Source organism: Mus pahari, chromosome 10, assembly GCF_900095145.1.
Source record: "Mus pahari chromosome 10, PAHARI_EIJ_v1.1, whole genome shotgun sequence".
NCBI lineage: Eukaryota > Metazoa > Chordata > Mammalia > Rodentia > Muridae > Mus > Mus pahari.
Window position 1 is genome coordinate 114,644,295 of NC_034599.1, and position 19,479 is coordinate 114,663,773.

General features: G+C 51.4%; 1 protein-coding gene across 1 annotated transcript in view; it reads right to left on the bottom strand.

The window, feature by feature from the left end:
* The window catches only part of Ccdc13 (coiled-coil domain containing 13), a 40,578-nt gene that overhangs the window by 4,813 nt on the left and 16,286 nt on the right, over positions 1 to 19,479 (bottom strand). The window contains exons 6-13 of the mRNA XM_021208060.2: positions 17,975 to 18,091; positions 16,790 to 16,894; positions 13,895 to 14,056; positions 11,644 to 11,820; positions 10,748 to 10,954; positions 7,545 to 7,672; positions 6,393 to 6,476; positions 5,466 to 5,588 (exon numbers count right to left, since the gene is read on the bottom strand). Coding sequence (XP_021063719.1) covers positions 5,466 to 5,588; positions 6,393 to 6,476; positions 7,545 to 7,672; positions 10,748 to 10,954; positions 11,644 to 11,820; positions 13,895 to 14,056; positions 16,790 to 16,894; positions 17,975 to 18,091 — 1,103 coding nt within the window. The remainder of the gene's footprint in view (positions 1 to 5,465; positions 5,589 to 6,392; positions 6,477 to 7,544; positions 7,673 to 10,747; positions 10,955 to 11,643; positions 11,821 to 13,894; positions 14,057 to 16,789; positions 16,895 to 17,974; positions 18,092 to 19,479) is intronic.

A 19,479-nucleotide genomic window follows, 5' to 3' on the forward strand; every position in this document is an offset into this window, starting at 1 on the left:
GTCGCCTGGATGGCAGAAAGGTGGCTGCAGTCATGCAAGTGCACGGAGTAGTGATGGTGTGTGGGGCTGATACCCACGCCCCAAACTCAGCCTCCTTCAAAACCTACAGTGAGGACTTGTATGCTTCCTGCTAGGGCTATGTGGGGAAAGGGTGTGTGGGTTCTGCCTGTCCACAGCTTTCTGGGCCCTACGGTCATCTAGACTCCTGTACATATGTAGCAGATGAGCAGCTTGGACCTTCACTGGGCTTTCCTGTCACAGAAGCATCACCCAAGAATGGGGAAGATGCCATGAAGACCACTGTCTCCATGTAAGGAAGGTGGTAGCATTGGGGGGCAGGAGGAGCTACTGTGAATGGAGACTGTCCATGGCTGCTACCACAGTCCCCAGAGAAGGACCCACATGAGGACCCACACTGTGCCCAGGGCTGGCAGCACCACAGCGGAGCAGCAAAGTGTGGCACCAGAACAGGAAGTGTAGGTGAGGTTCAGGCTGAAGATAAGCACAGGCACACACCCCCTCCTGACTGGAGGAAAAACAGGAATGCCCCAGGGGCTTCAGAAAGAGTTATAGCCTTGCCCTTCCTGACAGATATGATAGTCCTAAATGAAACAAAACTCCACAGTCCTGAAGATAAAGGAAGGAACTGCTCTGGAATCCAGAGCAGGGGTTTACAAAGAAGGGCGGTCATGAGTGAACTCGTGATTGACAGGCAATCAAGGTCAAAGGGTCCTCTACACAAGTAATGACAGTTCAGAAACCAGGAGGGAGTCAAAGCCTTCAGGAGAAGCTGCAAGGTAAATTCCCTACACTAATGAGACCAGAGCTTCTTAGGTCTGCCACTCACTGAGTGATTGTGTGTGTGCACACATATATGTGCCTGTGCATGTGTGTACATGTACGATTATGCATCCAGGTGTGCATACATACATGTGTGTGTGCGTGTGTGTGTGTATGTGTACTTGTGTGTGTGTGTGTGTGTGTGTGTGTGTGTGTGTGTGTGTGCATGTATGTCTGTCAGGGGACAACCCTGAGCCTTCAAGCCCAAAGAGTTTCTTATGACCTCATGAGTCACCACAGACTTGCTGTCTTCAAACAATACAAGAATTCCAGGAAAAGAAAGGAGGAATGTCTGCAATTTAACAGCAACAGGGTTCAAGACAACCTCATTAAAAAGTAAGCAAAATGTATTATGCCTCAAAGAAGATATAAGAGTTACGGTCTGCACATGAAAGAAACGTTCAGTATCTGTTAGCACTAGGGAAACCGAAGTCACATTGAGACAAAAATTCAGACTCACTAGGATGACTACATATGGAAACAAACCAAAACAACCTTGTGGCCCCTGGAGACCCAGCATCATCAGCATCAGAGCTGCCTGGAAGGCTGTGAGGGATGGTGGTAAGATTCTCTCTGCAGGGGATTAAACACACAGGTAAAAGTCACTGCTATTCACAATCCTCCAAGTTCCTAAAGGCTAGGTGTAGCTTGCTGGTGGTAGGGCTCTTGTCTAACAAGTCCAGGACCCTGGGTTCATCCCCAGCACATAGAAAAAAATAAAACAAAAAGCACCGCTGACCACAGCACTTGGGAGGCAGGGAGGAGAGGTTCATGAATCTGAGGACAGCATGGTCTACCCAGCGAGCGCAAGGCTTGCCAGGGCTGCAGAGTAAGGCCCTGTCTCAAAAACAATTAAACAAACACCAACAAAACAAAACCAAGTAAACTGAGGACATAAATGAACACAAGAAAGTATCTGAAAACCAGAAGCCAGTAACTCAGACTGAGGAATGCAAAGTAAATTTGGGAAGTCACGAGATCAACTCACAGCTGTGGAGAGGATCCATCTCGATGAGGAGGGAAGATCCAGGGGGTATCAGAAAGTGAAATGGGCAGAGATTATGCATAATGTATGGTGCAACTTAAATATTTATGACAAATTAAAAATGTAAAAGCAAACAAATCCAAAGCTGCTGTCACTCTGTTGGTGAGTGAAACAAGAATGTGCGCTGACTCACACAAGGAAGGCCTTGCATTTCTGCTTTGCTTTGCTCTTTCAGGAACATGTGTGTTCTGCTTAACTGTGGGTTCCATTTATACTCCCGGACTTAAGAAACTAAAAGCTGGCATCACAGAAAATGGGAAAGCATGATGTGAGTTTCCATAGTGTATGTAAGTGTATATATGTGTTTGTGTGTGTGTGTATGTATATGTGTGTATGTGTGCATGTTGTGAGAGTGTGTATGTGCATGTGTGTATATGTGTGAGTGTATGTGTGTAAGTGTATATGTGCATATTGTGAGCATGTGTGAGTGTGTATGTGAGTATGTGTGTATGTTGTGAGCATGTATGTGCATTTGTTAGTGTGTATGTATGTGTGTGTGTATGTTGTGAGTGTGTGTGCATATGTGAGTGTGTGTATATTGTGAGAGAGTGTGTGCATGTGTGAGTGTGTGTGTATGTTGTGAGAGTCTGTGCATGTGTGTGCATGTCTATGTATGTGGAGGGGGTTTATGTGTATATTGATGTGTGCTTAACCCATGTAGAGGTGACATGTCAACCTTGTTGTCCATCCTTAGGCACCATCCACATCTTTTTCAGGACAGGGTTTCTCTCTGGCCTGGAAGTGACCAAGTAGACTCAGCTGCTTCAGGCATCCATTTCTTGTCTCCTCCGCTCTGGTGAACAATGACGGGAATGACTTTGAAAGAACTAAGTAAGCTTAACATTGTTAAAAGAGGATGGTGAGCAAGCATGGATGGATGCTGCTGGGGAGGGAGAGGCAGGAGGGCCAGCCTCACCTATCTAGGGAGGCCAGCTTGGGCTACAAAAAACAAACAAATAAAACAAAGCAAAAAAACAGATGTTAAACACCACCAGCAGCAACAAAATACAGTTAATAAAGTAGGTTTTATGGCACTCCCATCTTTTTAGAATTTTATGCCTTAAATTTCTCTTAGGTTTTCATTCAAGAGAGAGGCACCATAAAATATTCTTTAAAACAAAGGCCTAGAGAGCTGACACTTCTTTCTATGGTGGCCCTGACAGGAGTGTCCACAGAGGGGGAGGAAGTGAACTGGGACTTGAATGCTCACTTGCAGGAAGAGAAACATCAGAACAGTAACAGGGGTGCAGAGTGAGAACCCAGGGGTGATGCACTATGAATGGGAGCCACTGAATGGCTGAGGGAGCTTTATGCTAGAAAAGACATCACTGCAAACAAGAGTCCTAGCCTGCCGCAGAGAAAGGGATAAAACTCAACTCATCCCGAATGAGGGGCAAGGCACAGAAAATACCCAATGTTGGGGCTGGGGGCATGACGCAGAGGCAGAGGCAGGAGGCCATGGGTCTAAGGCCAGCCCAAGCTACATTTGAACTGTTATCACAAAACAAAACACAACACCAAAACCAACGACGTTCTTTTAAAAAGAGATATGTCTACTGGCATTTGCCATGGGAGTCAGCCCCTCTCACTCTGAGCAATGAGAGAAAAAGCTCAGCAGGTAAAGCCACTTGTTGCCAACCAAGCCTTACAACCCCAGTCAGGTCTCCAGAATCCCACACATGTGTGCACACACTCACATCCACATCCACACACATACATGCACACACACACACATGTACACACACATTCACACATGAGTGCAAAGGCACACATATGCACATGTACACACATACACACATATATCCACACACATCCATATCCACACACATATACACACATGCACAGGCACACACACCCATATCCACACACATCCACAATTAAATAGATAAAAAAAACTAAAACTTTTTTTAAAGAGAGAAATGGATAAAAAAATCTAAGAAATAACTTATTTCTCAGGCACTGGACCCAAGTCTGAGGGGGGAGGAAAGCAGCAGAGGTGGGCTCCCCAGCTGTCCACAGCATATGTCAGTTGGGGTCCTCTCTGACTGCACCCTGGGGTCGGGGGTATCCCAGCTGAGCACACAACTCCAGGATAACAGAGGCTGGGGACTAGGTGGCAACAGGCTGAGGCAGCCAGAAGCTGTGGGGTGCTCAGAAGAGACAGGGAGCTACACAGAGGAAGCCCAGGCTAACTGCAAGAAAGGCTGACATGGTATGGCCTGGCCTCAGGATAGTGCTTGGGGTCCCTTTTGCTGATGCTCAGGAAGATAACATAACTTGGCCGATGGGTCTGAGGACATTCTTAGAGAGCCCCCCGAGTGGCACAGGCTATCAGAATAAACCTGAGGGCTCCTAGGCAGCTGACAGAGATGCACGTGACTCACAGACTGCCTGCCTTATACATGTCCTGTCTGAGTTCCTGTCTCACCCTAGGCCTAGTCCTGTGAGGGAGGCCCTAGGAAAGCCTACTTCAGGTGGAGGCTTTGGCAGTGGGGGGCGGGGGGAAGAGGGAGGCGTGAGTCACCTTGCTCCACTTATGACAGAGAAGACCATGGGAGTGCCCGTAGCTGATGAGCTGACATCTTGTAGAACAGTTCTAAGTGAGGCACAGGATTTCAAAAGGACCAACCACTGTGCTCAAAGCCCCTCCAGTCACAGACATAACTTAGGGGGATGGAGGCCAAAGCCCAGGGGGAGGGCATGGCTGCCCTTTGACAGACACAAATGCAATCATACAGAGATAAGGCGTCTTCTGGACCTGAGACCCTGCGTGTACAGCCTTTTCCTGCTTAGGTACCAGTCACCCTGACTCCCTTGGTAGCAATGCCTTGTTTTTTCCTTTGGTAAGCCCCCTCCCCTAATTCTGTGAGCACCTGGAGCTACCTCCAGTCTGGGGGTAGTCAAGGAGCTAAAATGCTCACAAGGACAGTCACCCTTGGGCTCTCGCTACCGAGACTGCTGCTTGCCTCTCGGTTCTGGTTCCTCGGCATTTTCCAGTACTTTCCAGGTCTTCCTTCTACTATGCTTGGCAGAACTGGTTTCTATTATCTGTCATCAAAGAGCTCTGACTGATATAGGACACTGCTGTGAGGACAGAGGCTTGCTGGTGTCCTTTGTATTCCTCAGGAGGGAGGTCACATGGCTGGCCCACATGCTGGCCTGGGTCCCTTGTGCAGGGGCACTGATTGAGTGAGTGGACTCTGTCAAGCAGCCCTCTGGAGCAGCTGGACCTCCTGGGCACCTCAGCTGCACACCCCTTACTGCCTCTCAGAAACGCCAGCTTCTCACCTCGGCTACCTCACCTCGGCTACCTTCCTGTTCCTAGCAACTGCTAGCATCAGGCTAGGCTGTACCTTTCCCCCCATGAGTCTCTTTGGTGGCTCTGGGAAGATGGTTACATTTGAGAGAGCTTAATCTCCTTGAATTTGCCCGAGTGTGTGCAGGGCTGCCCCTGAGAACAAGTCCTACCCAGATGACAGAACCCAGGGCTGTGGGCCCTGGAGGGGCCCATGAGTTGTGATGGTGAGGGAGCCCAGTCCCCACCCGCAGTGAGGAGAGCTGGTTAGGTGCCATGTGTTACCGCTTCTGCAGCACAGTGACAAACTCATTGAGCCGGTCCCGCTCCACCTCAGCAGCCTGCCAAAGGGCCTTCATCTCTGCAGCTTGTGCCTGCCAGCCTTTTTGTTCTGGGGAGTCCGAGAACCTGGGGCCAGAGTGGAGGACAGAGGTCATGTGAAGTTCAAACATATATATCCCCATACAATGGCAGGAGGCACTGGGAAATTCAGAGGTTCTGAGATGGCCAGAGGAGAGGAAAATCCAGCTACCATGCCTGGGTCTGTCTATCAGGATGTGGCTTCTGGGACCTGGTTCCCTGCCAGAGTCAAGTGACTTCCCTTAGCTAAAGGTCCCTGAACTATTCAGTGTCTGGGCCTGAAGTGTCACAGGTACTTCCTGGGAGACATAGCCAGTGATAGGACACCTTGCTTTATAGCCACATGGTAAACCTCAAGTGAGAGTGGGCCCACTGGAGGCTTGGTCTGGATCCTGAGCTGACCTCCATGAGGGAGGGGGTGAGTGACAGCAGGATCTCCAGTGGACAGTGGGTAGGACTCGGGCAGCACAAGCCGTCCTTTGTCTATGAGCCCACAAGAAGAACAAAGGGTGCATTTAAGCCCTGAGTCTGGTTACATCCACAGAGGAGGGGTGGAGAGCTGAGGGGATATCAGTGACTTAGTGTGGGGACCCACATGATGTGGGGTGCTCCCTCTGGAGAAGGGCTCTCAGTGGGTAAGAGAAGGCCGTGGAAGGTGGGGCCGGGCCAGGAACCTCATGCTGACTCCCCAGCCTGGCCGTCAGGGCCAAGCTCTGACTCTGCATCTGTTAACTCTATCAAACGGCCCCACCACCAGCCTCTCTGGCCTTATACAACCCTGGAGGATGCTGGGGCTTTGCCTGGCCTCAGGCCTGAGGAGGGTTTGAGAGCTGAGGGATTCTGTATTCCTACCTGGGTGACGTCCCATGGGGACTAGGCAGGGAAGGCCTCGTGAGAGCAGATTCCACAAGTGTATGGCCCAGGCTGGTCACAGAGCTGTGTGCATGCAGAAAGGACATACAGAGAAGTGGGTACACTGCACCTCACGGTGGACAGGAATCAAGGGAGCCCGTGCAGCAACCATGTGGGCCTCACAGTTTCCCTGTGGGCTGACTGCCCTTCCTTGCTCAACATAAAACAGAGCCCCAGGCAGTCCACAGCAGTGAGTCTGACAGACCTAGGAGTAAGTGGGCTCTGAGGCTGCAAAGGGGCCGTCAGCAGGTGCTTCAGGTGATGACACCATGCTGACAGCGCCTTCCTGCCATGAAGAGCCAAGGGAATAGGGGAAGATTTCAAACAGAACAGCAGCAGGGCAGCCATCTTAAAACAGAGTGTGTGTGTGTGTGTGTGTGTGTGTGTGTGTGTGTGTGTGTGTGTGTGTGATGTGATGTGTGTTCATGTGTGGTGTGTGTGTATATATGTGTGTATGTGTTATGTGAATGTGTCTATGTGGCATATGTGTGTGGTGTGTAGTGTGTGGTATGTGTGCATGTGTGTGGTGTGTGTGTCTGTGTGTGGTGTGTGTGGTATGAGTGTCTGTGTGGTGTGTGTATATGTGTGTGTGGTGTGTGTGGTATGTGTGTCTGTGTGGTGTGTGTATATGTGTGTGTATGTGGTGTGGTATGTGTGAATATGCATGGTATATGTGTATATGTGTGATGTGTGCATGTGGTATGTGTGTATGTGTGTGTGTTATATGTATGTGTGGTATATATGTGTTGTGTGGGCATGCGATCAGGCAGAAGGATCAGGAGCTCTGAGTCATTTTTGGCTACATCTCAAATTTAAGGCCAGTCTGGGATCCTTGATCCCTGTATGGAAAAACAAAATGGCCAGAGATAATGGCACATGACTTAATCCCAGCACTTGGGAGACAGAGGCAGGGGGACCTCTGTGAGTTTGAGGCCATTCAGGGTTACATAGTGAGATCCCGTCTCAAAATAAATAAAACAAAACAATTCACTTAAGGGCTTTCCAGAAGAGGAGGTGGGGATACTGTTTCTCTGGACGGTACCCAAGTCCTCACAGTCCCTCCCTCCATCCTCCAGCCTGTGTTTTCCTTACCGGGAAGATCCAAGCCTGCCAACATGATCGCCTGCTGAGGCTGGAGAGTTGGTTATTGGGGTCTGGTCCTCAGGGAACCTGGCATCGGTGGGGCTGGCCCCCTCACCCCCTCCTTTACCATGAAGATACTGCAGGGAACAGATGTGGGTTGGAAGTCAGAGCATTGGTGCAGAGACTAGGGGAAGGCCGCAGGGCCTTGGCTAGTTTCCAGCTCCAGGCTTTCAAAGAAGCCTCTCTCCAGGGTGAATGCCGGCCTGGGCAGCAAAGACACAGCTTGCATAACAAAGACATCATACAATGCCTCTGCTCAGAAGGAGGCTTCAGAGAGAGACCAGTGTAGGCCAGGGCCACAGGGAGATATGGGGACAGTGCAGGCCAGGGTCACAGACAGGTAGGAGCTGACATCTGTGAGGGCCCGCTTTCTTAGGTAGCCCCATGCACATGGTGTGAATAGAGGTCAGAGCTAATGCCTGGACATCAGATGCCTGCAGGGACAGTGGCTGCGTGAAATAGAGCTTCCCAAACTCCTATTAGCCCCTTCCTCTCTTGGGTACCAGACTATCCTTAGCAGGAGGTTAGGCCATCATCAAAGGACAGCAGTGAACAGCTCGGCATGAACTGTCCCCAGGAATTCTGAGAAAACCGGAATGTGCGACTACACCGGGTGAGTGGAGCATGGTCCTACTGGATCAAGGACAGAGTGAGGTTATGACGCCAGAGTCTCCACGTGCTCCTCCCCAGGATACTAGTGCTGAAGACTGCATGGTGGTGTCCCTCAACTGCCTGATGCCCAGACCTCTCCCTCAGCCGGTCCTGAGGTCCCAGGCAACCCTGGACACAGCAGACCAGTCAGTCAGTGCCAGCCTGAGCTGGAAGAGGCCAGGAGCTCTCAAAAGAAGCACAGAGCAAGGCTGTTGTAACATGTCACCACCAGGCTAGGTCCCTGGGAGCACCCTGACGGAGGAACCCCTAAAGGCACCTGGCTGTGAGCAGCCCTGAGCAGGCTCCCAAGTCCCACCCTAGACACTGGAGTATGTGGCCCCACAGCAGGTACCGAGGCCCTGTAGCCTGCGTCTTTGGGGGAGTTCGGGGGAAAACATGGGCACACGTGTGAGGAGAGTAGCTTGGAGAGACCTGGAAGCTAAGAGAGGCCCAAGACACACCCAGCACAGGGCTCCCTGGAGGCGCTCATGGCCATCTGCATTCTAAGGCGGAGGAAAGGGATGGTGTGCAGGGCCATTTGAGGGAGAGCTGACAGGGCAGGAAGGGGAGGTTGATGGGAAGACTCAGGAGAGAGGGCAAGAACTGAAACTTATGCTGGGATCTGAATGAAATGAGGGAGGATCCTCAGGTGCACAGCTCTAAGCAGGGATTGGGGAAGGGGACAACAGAAACCAAAGATTGTTAAAAAGCCAGACAGAAATGCTATTTTGTAAGCTAATTAAAAATATAATAATAAAGAATTAAAAAAGGCTGCATGGGTAACTCGGCTACCAGAGTCCACAGGTCACACACGGAAAATGCATAAGTGGGTAATACAACTACCAGAGCCCATAGGTCACACATGGAAAGTGCATGAGTGGGTAACATGACTACCAGAGCCCACAGGTCACACACGGAAGCTGAAGAGCCTGGCAGGTGTCAATAGCATCGCTGTTATCAGCAATTGCTCTTAGCCGTCTACCATAAATAACCAGTAAGATCCTACTGATGAAGACAACACACACTTTGGTTGCAGGACACAGAGAAACCAATCACACAGCTGGAGAAAATCTGGGAGTATCCACTCTGCTGGCTAGCTTTCATAGTGCTAGACAGTGATATAGAGGTTGCTGGAGGAGAACAGTCACCAGAGGTCATACCTAGTTGTGATCCCTGTAAGATACACCAGCAACCTGCCAGACAAGGTGCACCCCTGGGGCCACATACTACAGTGTCTAGGGTGGGACTTGGGAGCCTGTGACCCCTACTGGGCAGCCAGTAGCTTTCCAGATGGATCTGAGCCCTGCTCCACAGGCTACAATTTGTGTTGATACAGTAAACATATACCAAGCCTATGGCTAGGGAGGTCACACCCACAGGGAGGGTTCTTTTGTTGCTGTTTTGCTACATGGTATCAAACTGCCTCCTAAGTGTGTTTTACCTGTAGGTTTGTGCTGATTTCAGCCTTGGTCAGAGAAGGTTCTGCTTGCAGTGGGTGATAGTTACATAGCTACAGGGACTTACATAACTGGTCAGAGAGCTGAGAATAAGTGACTGAGTGCTCAAGGGACAGAGGCGCAAATAGAGGATGAGGACAGAAGGGGAGCTATGGAACACTGTCTTTTAGACATGGCATGGCTGTTGTGCGTATGCAGTCTTAGCATCAGTGGCTACCTAGACAAGGCCCACACAAAAGTGGGGCCTATTAACATTCCAGCATGGGGAGCGGAGGGGCTCATAAGACTATACCCCTCTGAGGAGCTCCCAACAGCCAATGGGTGCTGGGGGGGCACCCACTTTCTTCACGGTGGACCCAACATGCTCCAGTTACTAACCCATTGGCATGCTAACACAACTCAACTCAGTCATACACATACATACACACACACACACACACACACATACTCACACACAAGACATGGAAGCAACAGGAGAATCCATGAGGAAGGAGGAATCAGAGGGGATCAAAGGGGGATTAGGAGGGTGGGAGAGGTAGGACTGGGTAAAGGGGGTATGAAAATGACCCAGATACCATGTATACATGTATGACATTGTCAAAGATTTTAAATGTTTTAATAAAAGAAAGTGTGGCCATCCTACTGACTGCAACGTGACCACAATGGCTGGAGCGACAGCTGCCGCATTGGATCATCAAGATGGGGCCACAGCTGCAGATGGGAAAGGGTGAGCTGGTAGGAATCTGGATCCTCTTCATCTTGGTGAAGCTGACAGGACAGGGTGACAAGAAGGGTGACAGGAAGCCAGGTGGCTTCTAAGCTGAGCAAGGACATGATCAGGTTGGTGTTCTAGACAAGATGAGTGACGGCCGCAGATGGGCTTGTGTTTCAGGAAGGAAAGCATGTGCACATTAGAAGGAAGACTGCTGGAGGCAGCTGATCCACATGGGGCCGGGACAACGCAGTGGCCAGAGCTGAAGTGACTGTGGAGAGTGGAAGGGGCTGTGTGGGCAGACACACTGGCCTGGGGGGCACCCAGCTCACCTGGACACTGAGTTGCCCAATCTCCAGCTCCAGCTGCCGCACCTTGGCCTCACGATCAGCCACGATGGCCCGCAGCTGGGCCACAAGGCTGCTGCTTCGTTGGGCCTCACTGTTGACCTTCTGGTCCAGGTGCTGCTGAGACATGCGTCTCGATTCCTCCTGCACACTCAGGCTGCTCAGAATGTCCTGCAGCTGCTTTAGCTGGTCCTGAGGGCCAAGCCAGAGGGCGGTTAGAAGTAGGTTTGGGCTACTTAGGGCAGGGAAGGACAGGAACAGTTGACTCTTCCCCAGGAGCCATGCAACTTTGCCTAGCCCGAGAAGACTTTAGCAGGAGACACTAGCAATCCCTCTGAGAGCCAGGAACACCTTCCCCAAAGGGTGCAAGGCGCATCTCTGATCTCTTCTGGTCTCAGATTCCTTCCTGGGCCATCATGGGAAAAGGTGCTGGAAGGAGCAATGGGTGGGTGCCTAGCTGTGGGAAGACACGTGAACACAAAGGCCTGAACTAGGATCGAGGCCGTCTCACAAGGAGTCTGTCATCACCTAACTCGAGGCCCAGTCCCTTGAACATGTCCCCAGAGAGACTCTAAGGACAGAGGCTTCCTGCTTTGGGGCAAAAGGGGCAGACAGCGTGACGGGCGCAGGAGAAGGCAGCTGTTGTCACCTCAGGAGAACATGGAGGCTCATCACACCCGAAGCACAGACCATCTGAGAGTGTCCACTGAAGCAGGCCTGCCTGCAGTCTGCTTGCTCCCTGGAGGTACCCCCTCTCACCCACATCTCCTTGGGGGGTCCCAGTGCCAAGGGGACCAGGGTCATTGCCATCTCCCTCAGGCCCTCAGGGTGTCAGTCTAGGAAGCCTGTCTGGGGCGGCTCGGCTCTCCCACCCCGCATACCATAAGGGCATCAATCAGCTCATCGTCATGCCTGCCCTTCTCCACCAGGGTCATCATCTGGCTTCTGAGGGTCTTCACCTCGCTGGACAGCACCTTGTTGCGAGACCTCATGCCCTCGAACTTCTTTTTCAGCTCCTCCAGCTCTGCCTGGACGGTGTCCCGCTCACTGGCCAGTTTCTGTAGTTAGAAAATGAAAGCTGAGGGCCAGCCTATGCTCATGGCCCAGGGCACCCTGGGTCCCACTCTCTGGGGAGACTCGGGGTTGGGGGAGCAGTTGTTGAGGGGCACGGGAGGTAGCAATGGAGCCAGGGACCTGACCTCGGGCAGGCTCAGCTCCCCGCTTTTCCGACAGGCACTTGGTAGACAGCTTTACGGGACGGGGAGGGACAGGACAGGATGGGATGGGCTGGGTTGGCAGCATAGCATCCCTCATGCTTTACGACATGAACATCGGGACTGGCAAGATGGTTCAGCAGATAAAGACCTGAGCTTGACCTACACAGGAGCAGAAAATGACTCCTGCAATTGTCTTCTGGTCCCTACATGTGTGTGTGTGCACACACACATACATACACACATACACACACACACATACATACATACACACACACACACACACACACACACAGCACACAACCAGAACTAGCTGCACTGCCCATCAAACCCCATTTTTTAACCTAAATGGCTCACGTCCACCTAACTTGTGTTTTGTTTATTGTTTCTAACAGAAACACAGTGTGCTGTTGGGGGCTGACAACTGGCCTCTTCCCAATTAAGCCCACGCAGTGAGGGACCACAGCAGGCTTCTGTGACACCCCTACTGTGTGGGGATGCAGATCCCCTCTGCACTGTGCACCTGGCTCTAACCTCGGTAAGCTACAAGCTCACATGCTGCATACATTTTCAGAGCCTCTCATTCCTTTCTTCATTCTTATATTTTCTGTGGGCCTACTATGTGTCTGGGGTTGTGACATGCTTGGGTAAAGCAAAGAGACAGACTGCTGCTTACTGCGATGTGGGGGAGGGGACACACAGAATATAGTCCGAGGAGGACTTCCTAAAAGGTGACAACTGAGGGCACTCAGGAGCTGCTGAGAAGGGCAAAGTTCCTTCCTTGTGGGGCTAGAGGTCAGGGCGAGCTGCAGACCAGTCACCGACTCAGACATTCCTGTCTATCACCTTCTCTTGCACAGCGTGGAGTCGTCAGTTTTCCCACACCTCCCTTTCCTGCCCGTCTGTCCGCCCGTCCGTCCGTCTGTCCGTCCATCTCAGTTATCCCAGCCGGCTCTTGTTAGTTCCCTACCTTGGTGTTCATCCTTGGTCACATCTCAAGGGCTGTCAGCTCTGCTTCTCACATCTCCCCGCTTCCTTCTCCCCCAAACCACATTACTTGTCCTAAGATCGGGGGACCATGTCTCTTCCCAGTTACAGCGCCTTGGTGACTGGGCTGGCATACAAGGTGCAGGAGGCTGGAGGAGGCTGGGGAGCTCCTGACATCCCTGGCCTGGAGCTTGGCAGACACACTTACAGACGAAGTCTTCCAGTGGGCAGGTGTGGAAGGCCTCACTATTGGAAGCCTGTGTCAGGTGCTGAGGGCCAGAGGCAGCTCCCACTGACTCCAGTCGCAGTGAGGCACACCTGAAGCACTACCCTCCCCCGCCCCATTCACAGCCTTGAGGCACTTTCTTTAGGTTTCACCCTATTCCACAATTGGGGGTGTGATCCAGTGTGAGGGTTCACCATCACTGTGCCTGAATTTGGAGTCACCTAGGAGACACACTCCTGGGCATCCCACTGGGGCATCTCCAGAGGAGAAGACACCCATGCTCATGGGTTAGCACAGCCCACTAGCTAGGTACCAGACTGAATAAAAGAGGGGGAAAATGGAGCCACCACACACTGGCATTCCTCTTTCTCAGGCTCCCATTCCCACCATGCTTTCCTACCCTGACAGGATGGGTTCCCCTCAAACAGTGAGCTAGACCAACCCTTCCTTCCTCAAGTTAGTTTTATCTTGCGTTTTATCCCAACAGGGACAATGACCAACACATTTTCTTTACAGGAAGGTTTACACATAGCTCCTCTCAAACGGCCATAGTTGGACCTCGTGGCATTCACTGAATGGTGGTTGGGTCCCACCCAGGCAGCTCAAACTGGTTGACAAGAAGTGAGGCCCAAGCCCCCCCCCCCCGTGTCTATGGCCTCGCGAGCGCTGTGAGTCTCCCATCTCTGTGGGCTGGGCCCGCCTCACCTCCCAGCTCTCCTGCTTGTCCCTCTCCAGGCTGCGGATCCTCAGTAGGTTTTTCTCCTGTGCTGTCATCTTCCTTGGGTCTGAACTGAGAGGCAGCTCAGAGCTTGACGAACCTGCAGGCTTGTTCTGACGCTGTCCCAATTGCTTCTCAAGATCTCGGACCTAAGGGCAGGAAAGCTGGCTGTCCCACGAGTCTACATCCATGGATCTTGCCACCTAGGTGCCACGGAAGATGCAGCCACCCCTCCAGGATGGCACAGGCTAGGAAGATCTTGGGCAAATGGAGAAGCCATCCAAGGGGCTTAGCTTAGAAGAGGTGACTCTGGGTCAGTGAGAAAGCCCCTTCCTCCTGACTGTGCCCACTGTCAATCCCCTCCCAGGAAAACGGGCCTGCCTGAAGGTACAGTGCTGCCGTGAAGACTTGGCACCCAACCACCTCCCCAAACCCCGAGCCTGCATGCCCCCAAAACAAGGGACGGGGAGCAGGAAGGGTCTGGAAGCTGTATTTTAACAAAAGCCATAGGTGATTTTGTTGTTGTTGTTGTTTTTTGTTTTGTTTTTCAAGACAGGGTTTCTCTGTGTAATCGCCCTGGCTGTCCTGGAACTCAATTTGTAGACCAGGCCGGCCTCGAACTCAGAAATCTGCCTGCCTCTGCCTCCTGAGTGCTGGGATTAAAGTAATGTGCCACCACTGCCCGGTGGCAGTGATTTTTTTAAAAAGAAATATTTCCTTTTTATTATAAATATTCTCATAGCAATTGTACAAACATGGGTTTGCTTTCTCTGTGATGCCCCCTTACATCTGTAACCTTGCTTGAACCACATCCACTCTCTTTCCCTCCCGTGGTTTTCTTCTTATTATTGTCTGTCTCAGGTCAATTAAAAAAATTCTCTATAAGAAAAAAAAACATGAAATATTTGTCTTTTTGAGTGTGGCTTGTTTTACTTAACACAATGATACCCATGCCCTATTCCTTTTCCTGCAAATACCATACTTTTGTTTATTTATGGCTGAAATACCAGTGTTCATACACACATATCTCTCTCTCACCATGTGCCAACACAGTCTGTACTTTACGCACTGATGGGCACCCAGGCTGAGACCACATAGTAGACCGGTATCTCTGGGACCCTCTGTGCTGACCCAGCCTCCCCTCAGTATATATCCAGGGGTGGTAGAGCTGGGTCATACGGAAGCTCTGCCTTCAGTTTTCTCAAGATCCCCACACTCATCTCCACAGTGGCCACACCATGTTAGGTACCAGCCATTCCTCTGTCCCCACATCCTATATCCTCACCGAGACATGATGTTCATACAGCAGTGGCTCGAAGAGAGGAAATCTTAGTGTATCCTTACCCTAATGGCTAAGGATGTTGACTATTAACAGGCGGCCTGCCTGTAATCCCAGCACTTGAGACAGAGAGACAGGGGAGTCCTGGAGCTCTGGGTGTAGGAGACACTGCCTCATGTCTACTCTGGCCTCTTCACACATGCACACACGTGCGTGCACACACAAATATATACATCTGGTAACCATTTGTATTTCTTCTTTTCAGAAGTGTATGTGGAAATGATTGTGTATTTAAAATTTGAGTTGCTTGTTCTTTTGCTAAGGTTTTTGAGTTCTTTATATATTCTGATTATCAGTCTTCAGAGCTATAGGTGGCAAAGGCTGTCCACACAGCAGGTTCTCATCCCTCTGCTGGGTGTTTTGTTCGCTGACCTTTTCAGTTTAATGCCACCCTCTCGGCTCTTGCCCTGTGTCCCAGCGCTGGATCCTAGTCAGAGGCCTGTGCTGTTCCTAGAGCATCTCCAGGGCTGGGCCTAACACTGAGCCTCTGATGCGTTCTGAGCTGATACTTCTCAGGGTGGGAGGCAGGCTTTGCTTTTATGACTTCCCACAGCTGTGCTACATGCTAGTGGCAGCCTTTTCTCTAGTATGTGTTTCTTTTATACCACTGTCCAGAACCAGATGAGATCAGGCATGTTCAAGGTGGTACGGAAGTAGATAAGTCAATCAATACTCAGCTTCATGAGAGTAATGGTGGATTTGGTGAGGCTGGTATGCGCTGGGTGTTTAATGGTGAGGAGACTTGAGCTCACATCTCAAGGGTCCCAAAGTTTTGGGGGATGTTGTTTCCCTTCAGGCTGGCTTCGAGGATTTCATGGACAACCCTAATTTAAAAGGCACCCAGGAGGGTGTAGACTTGATCCCAGGGGATGCAGGTGGCATGCTCAAGGAATCTTCTGGAAGCTTCTCACTCTAAAGGCAAAATGAGGGTGGAGGTGGGGGTAGGGTGGTAAACCTGGGCTAACCTGCCTAATGCTCTCTCCAGGATAGCTCCATGCTGAGGAACCTCAACCCTACACATGCCAACACAATCATTCTTGTCAACAGACCAAGAATTCAAGGGTGGGGCGGCACAAGTGTTGTTATCCCCATTACACAGATGCAGAGACTGAGGCACAAAGAGTAATTTGTGTGCCAGTCCACAGGCGGTGAGGAGATCTCGAGGGTTTGAACTCAAGCCAGTCAGCTCTGGAACTGCTTCTCTTAACTACCTTTGGTGTGTGCCAAAATACTTAGAAAATAAAGAGACAGACCAGGCTGTTTTACTGACTAACAAAAAGCTTCTGGTATGAAACTGGAAAAAGCATTACAGCAGTCACGCAAACTTAGGCGAACTCAGGCAAGTGTGCCTGCAGAGACAGAAATGAAACCCAAGGCTGTGAGGCTGCTTAAGAGCCAGGACTGGGCATGTGCAAAGTGTTATGTAAGTGCGTATGCAGGCAATAAACAAATGAAAACCCCTCCACTCTGCAAGGGCATGGTGTGGGAGCCACAGGCCTGCGCCAGTGCTGTGTGCTCCAGGGTCCAGGCAGAGCCCACTCACCCTGCTCTGCAACACTAGAATTTGTTGAGCCCTTCCCCTCCAGGTCCCTGGTGAGGCCAGCAGCTGCTGGATGTTTACATCTTCCCCAACTTCATTGGCCAGAACCTGAAACAAAGCAAGGCGCTCAGGGAGGGCAGGGGAGAGGGGTGGACAGGAGAGAGGCGCTCAGCATGGGCAGGGGAGAGGCTACCCAGCCCTTCTAGCCCTCACCGAATGGCTCTCAGGCAGTGCTGGGGTGGAGTTCCTGATGGTCATGGCTGTATCTGCATGACCTCCCCCCCACCTCAAGGCTCAGCTGTTAAAGGTCCAGATCTGTTCTGCCTGGGAGGTAGTGAGCCCATCATGCCAGCCCTTCTCTGGGACACTCCAGCACTGTCCTGGCCCCGAGGGCCCCCTACTCTCCGCACATTCAGCCACCAGTGCCTGCCTCCTTGCATGACTTGCCTGGGATCACAGAATTCTGGAGGGCTCAGGAGGCGTGCTGCACGCCACAGGGGCTGGCCCTTTGCGACAGCCTCTGCGCCAAGTGACTCTTGTAAGCACAGAGAAGTCAACTGAGGCTGCCGTGCTTCAGGAAGACCTGACACTGTGGCCACCGAAGCTGTATGAAGCTAGGCCTACCTCCAGGCTTTGAGGTCGAAATAATACCCTCCGTATGTCACTGATCCCTATCCAGCAGGACAAGTCTCTGACCCTTGTTTCCACAACAGAGCACTGTTTTGTAATCCTTGGCCAGTCTGAGTGGTTCCAGCAAGGAAGGCAGATGCCAAATCAAATTCACTATGTTAATCCAACACCCTGGAACCGAGCACCTTCCTTGGGGGGTGGGGGCAGCCTTCAGTGCACAAATCCCATTTGTTTCTATGCTGCAGGTCACAGGTAAGGCAGCACACTGAGTGGAAACCCAGGGTCTACCAGGGCACAGGGCAGCCACTGGAGGAGGTACAGAGAAGGCTCCCAGTCCTCTCCCTGGTAGGCAGAGCTAATCTCCTCAGTCCATAGGCAGATCTCAGGGTAGTGGGCAGCCCTTCCAGGAAGCTGGTCACCCCATACCCCAGACAGGACTGACCCAGCACAAGCAGGACTAAGCACCCCTGCTTGGGAAAAGAAGCCAGTGGGTCATCGGGATTCTCCTGGGACCAACCCTGGTCACACAAGAAGTCCCACACCCTGAGTGTAGAAGACCTTCTGGGCCACACGGAGCTCCTGCTTTACGGACTGGATCTGGTTGCGCAGGTCACTCATCTTCAGGTTGGCGGCTGCCAGCCTGTCCTGCAGAGCTTTCACCTCTGGGGTCTCCAGCTGCATGGGAAGGACAGGGAGGAAGAGGTCACAATCAGTCGTTTATCTATTACTATCTCTCTATGTATGCTCCAGGCACTGGCAAGGGCTGGAGTTCTCAGAACCCCCAGCTACTCGAGAGGCAAAGCAGAGGTGGGTGAGGCTGTCTTCGGGGCCTGGTTACCTGGCTAGTGTAGGACAGAGCATGGACTGAATTGGCACAGCCCAACTTCAGGGCTGAGCTCTTTGCTCTCTGTGTCGCACATACATGTGTGGCCACATGCATGGCCATGGCTGGGGCATCTAGAAGAGGCAGCAGGTGCCACATCTCCCAGACACTCCTTGGGCATGGCCACTCTGTGCTGCGCTCAGAGACGGGCTCGTGCTAAGAGCACCCTCTTTCCACCTGCAGAAAACCACACTAGTTCAGCAGGCACACCATGATTCCCCAAATCTGGGCCTCGTCTTCTGGATTTGGGGTTGTCAGCACAGGCTGTAACTCTGCTAACAGAGGTGGGTGCTGCGTGTTTGCTTGGATGGAAATAAGGCCCAGGTCCAGTCCTTAAGTGTCCCATCTCACTCAAAAGATGCATGCTGGGACTCAGTGTCTGCTTGTGTCTTCTCTCTTTAAACCTCATCTAAGCTGGGCTGGAGAGATGGCTCAGTGGTTAAGAGCACTGACTTGCTCTTAACTCCTGAGTTCAATTCCTAGCAACCGCATGGTGGCTCACAACCATCTGTAATGGAATCAGATGCCCTCTTCTGGTGTCTCTGAATATAGTTACAGTGTACTCGTATAAATAAAATAAATAAATCTTAAAAAGCAAATCATCCGAGCTGGGTGTGGTGGCACAGGCCTTTGATCCCAGCACTCGGGAGCCAAGGGCAGGCGGATCTCTATGAGTTCAAGGCCAGCCTAGTCTACTGAGTGAGTTCCAGGCCAGCAAGGGCCACACAGAGAGACACTGTTTTAATGATGGTGATGATATGTTTAAGGCAAATGCTGGATTATTATACTACCTGTCTCTCTGTCTTAGATATTCCTGGGACCTCCATGGTCAAACTATTCAAGCTCCTTCCATCTGTGACAAAAATCAAGTCTAGAGAAGAGCAGAGCTGCCCTGGAGTGCACAGGGTTGGGATGGCTAAATGGGATTAGAACCCTTCCTTGTCTTGGCCACATCTCCCAATCTGAGCTTCTGCTGCCAATGGTGCCATAGGTTGTCATGGCAACAGAGAGGTTGGTTAGCAAGCTAAATACCCATCAGGCCTTGCTGAGACCCCTATTCCTGCCCCAGTAGACCAGGGGCCTGGAATTTTGGGGATAGGGTGGCCATGATGGGGGCTTTTGAATCTTTTTTTTTTTTTTTTTTTTTAGTGGAACAAGCAGAAACTCGTGTAAATGCTAG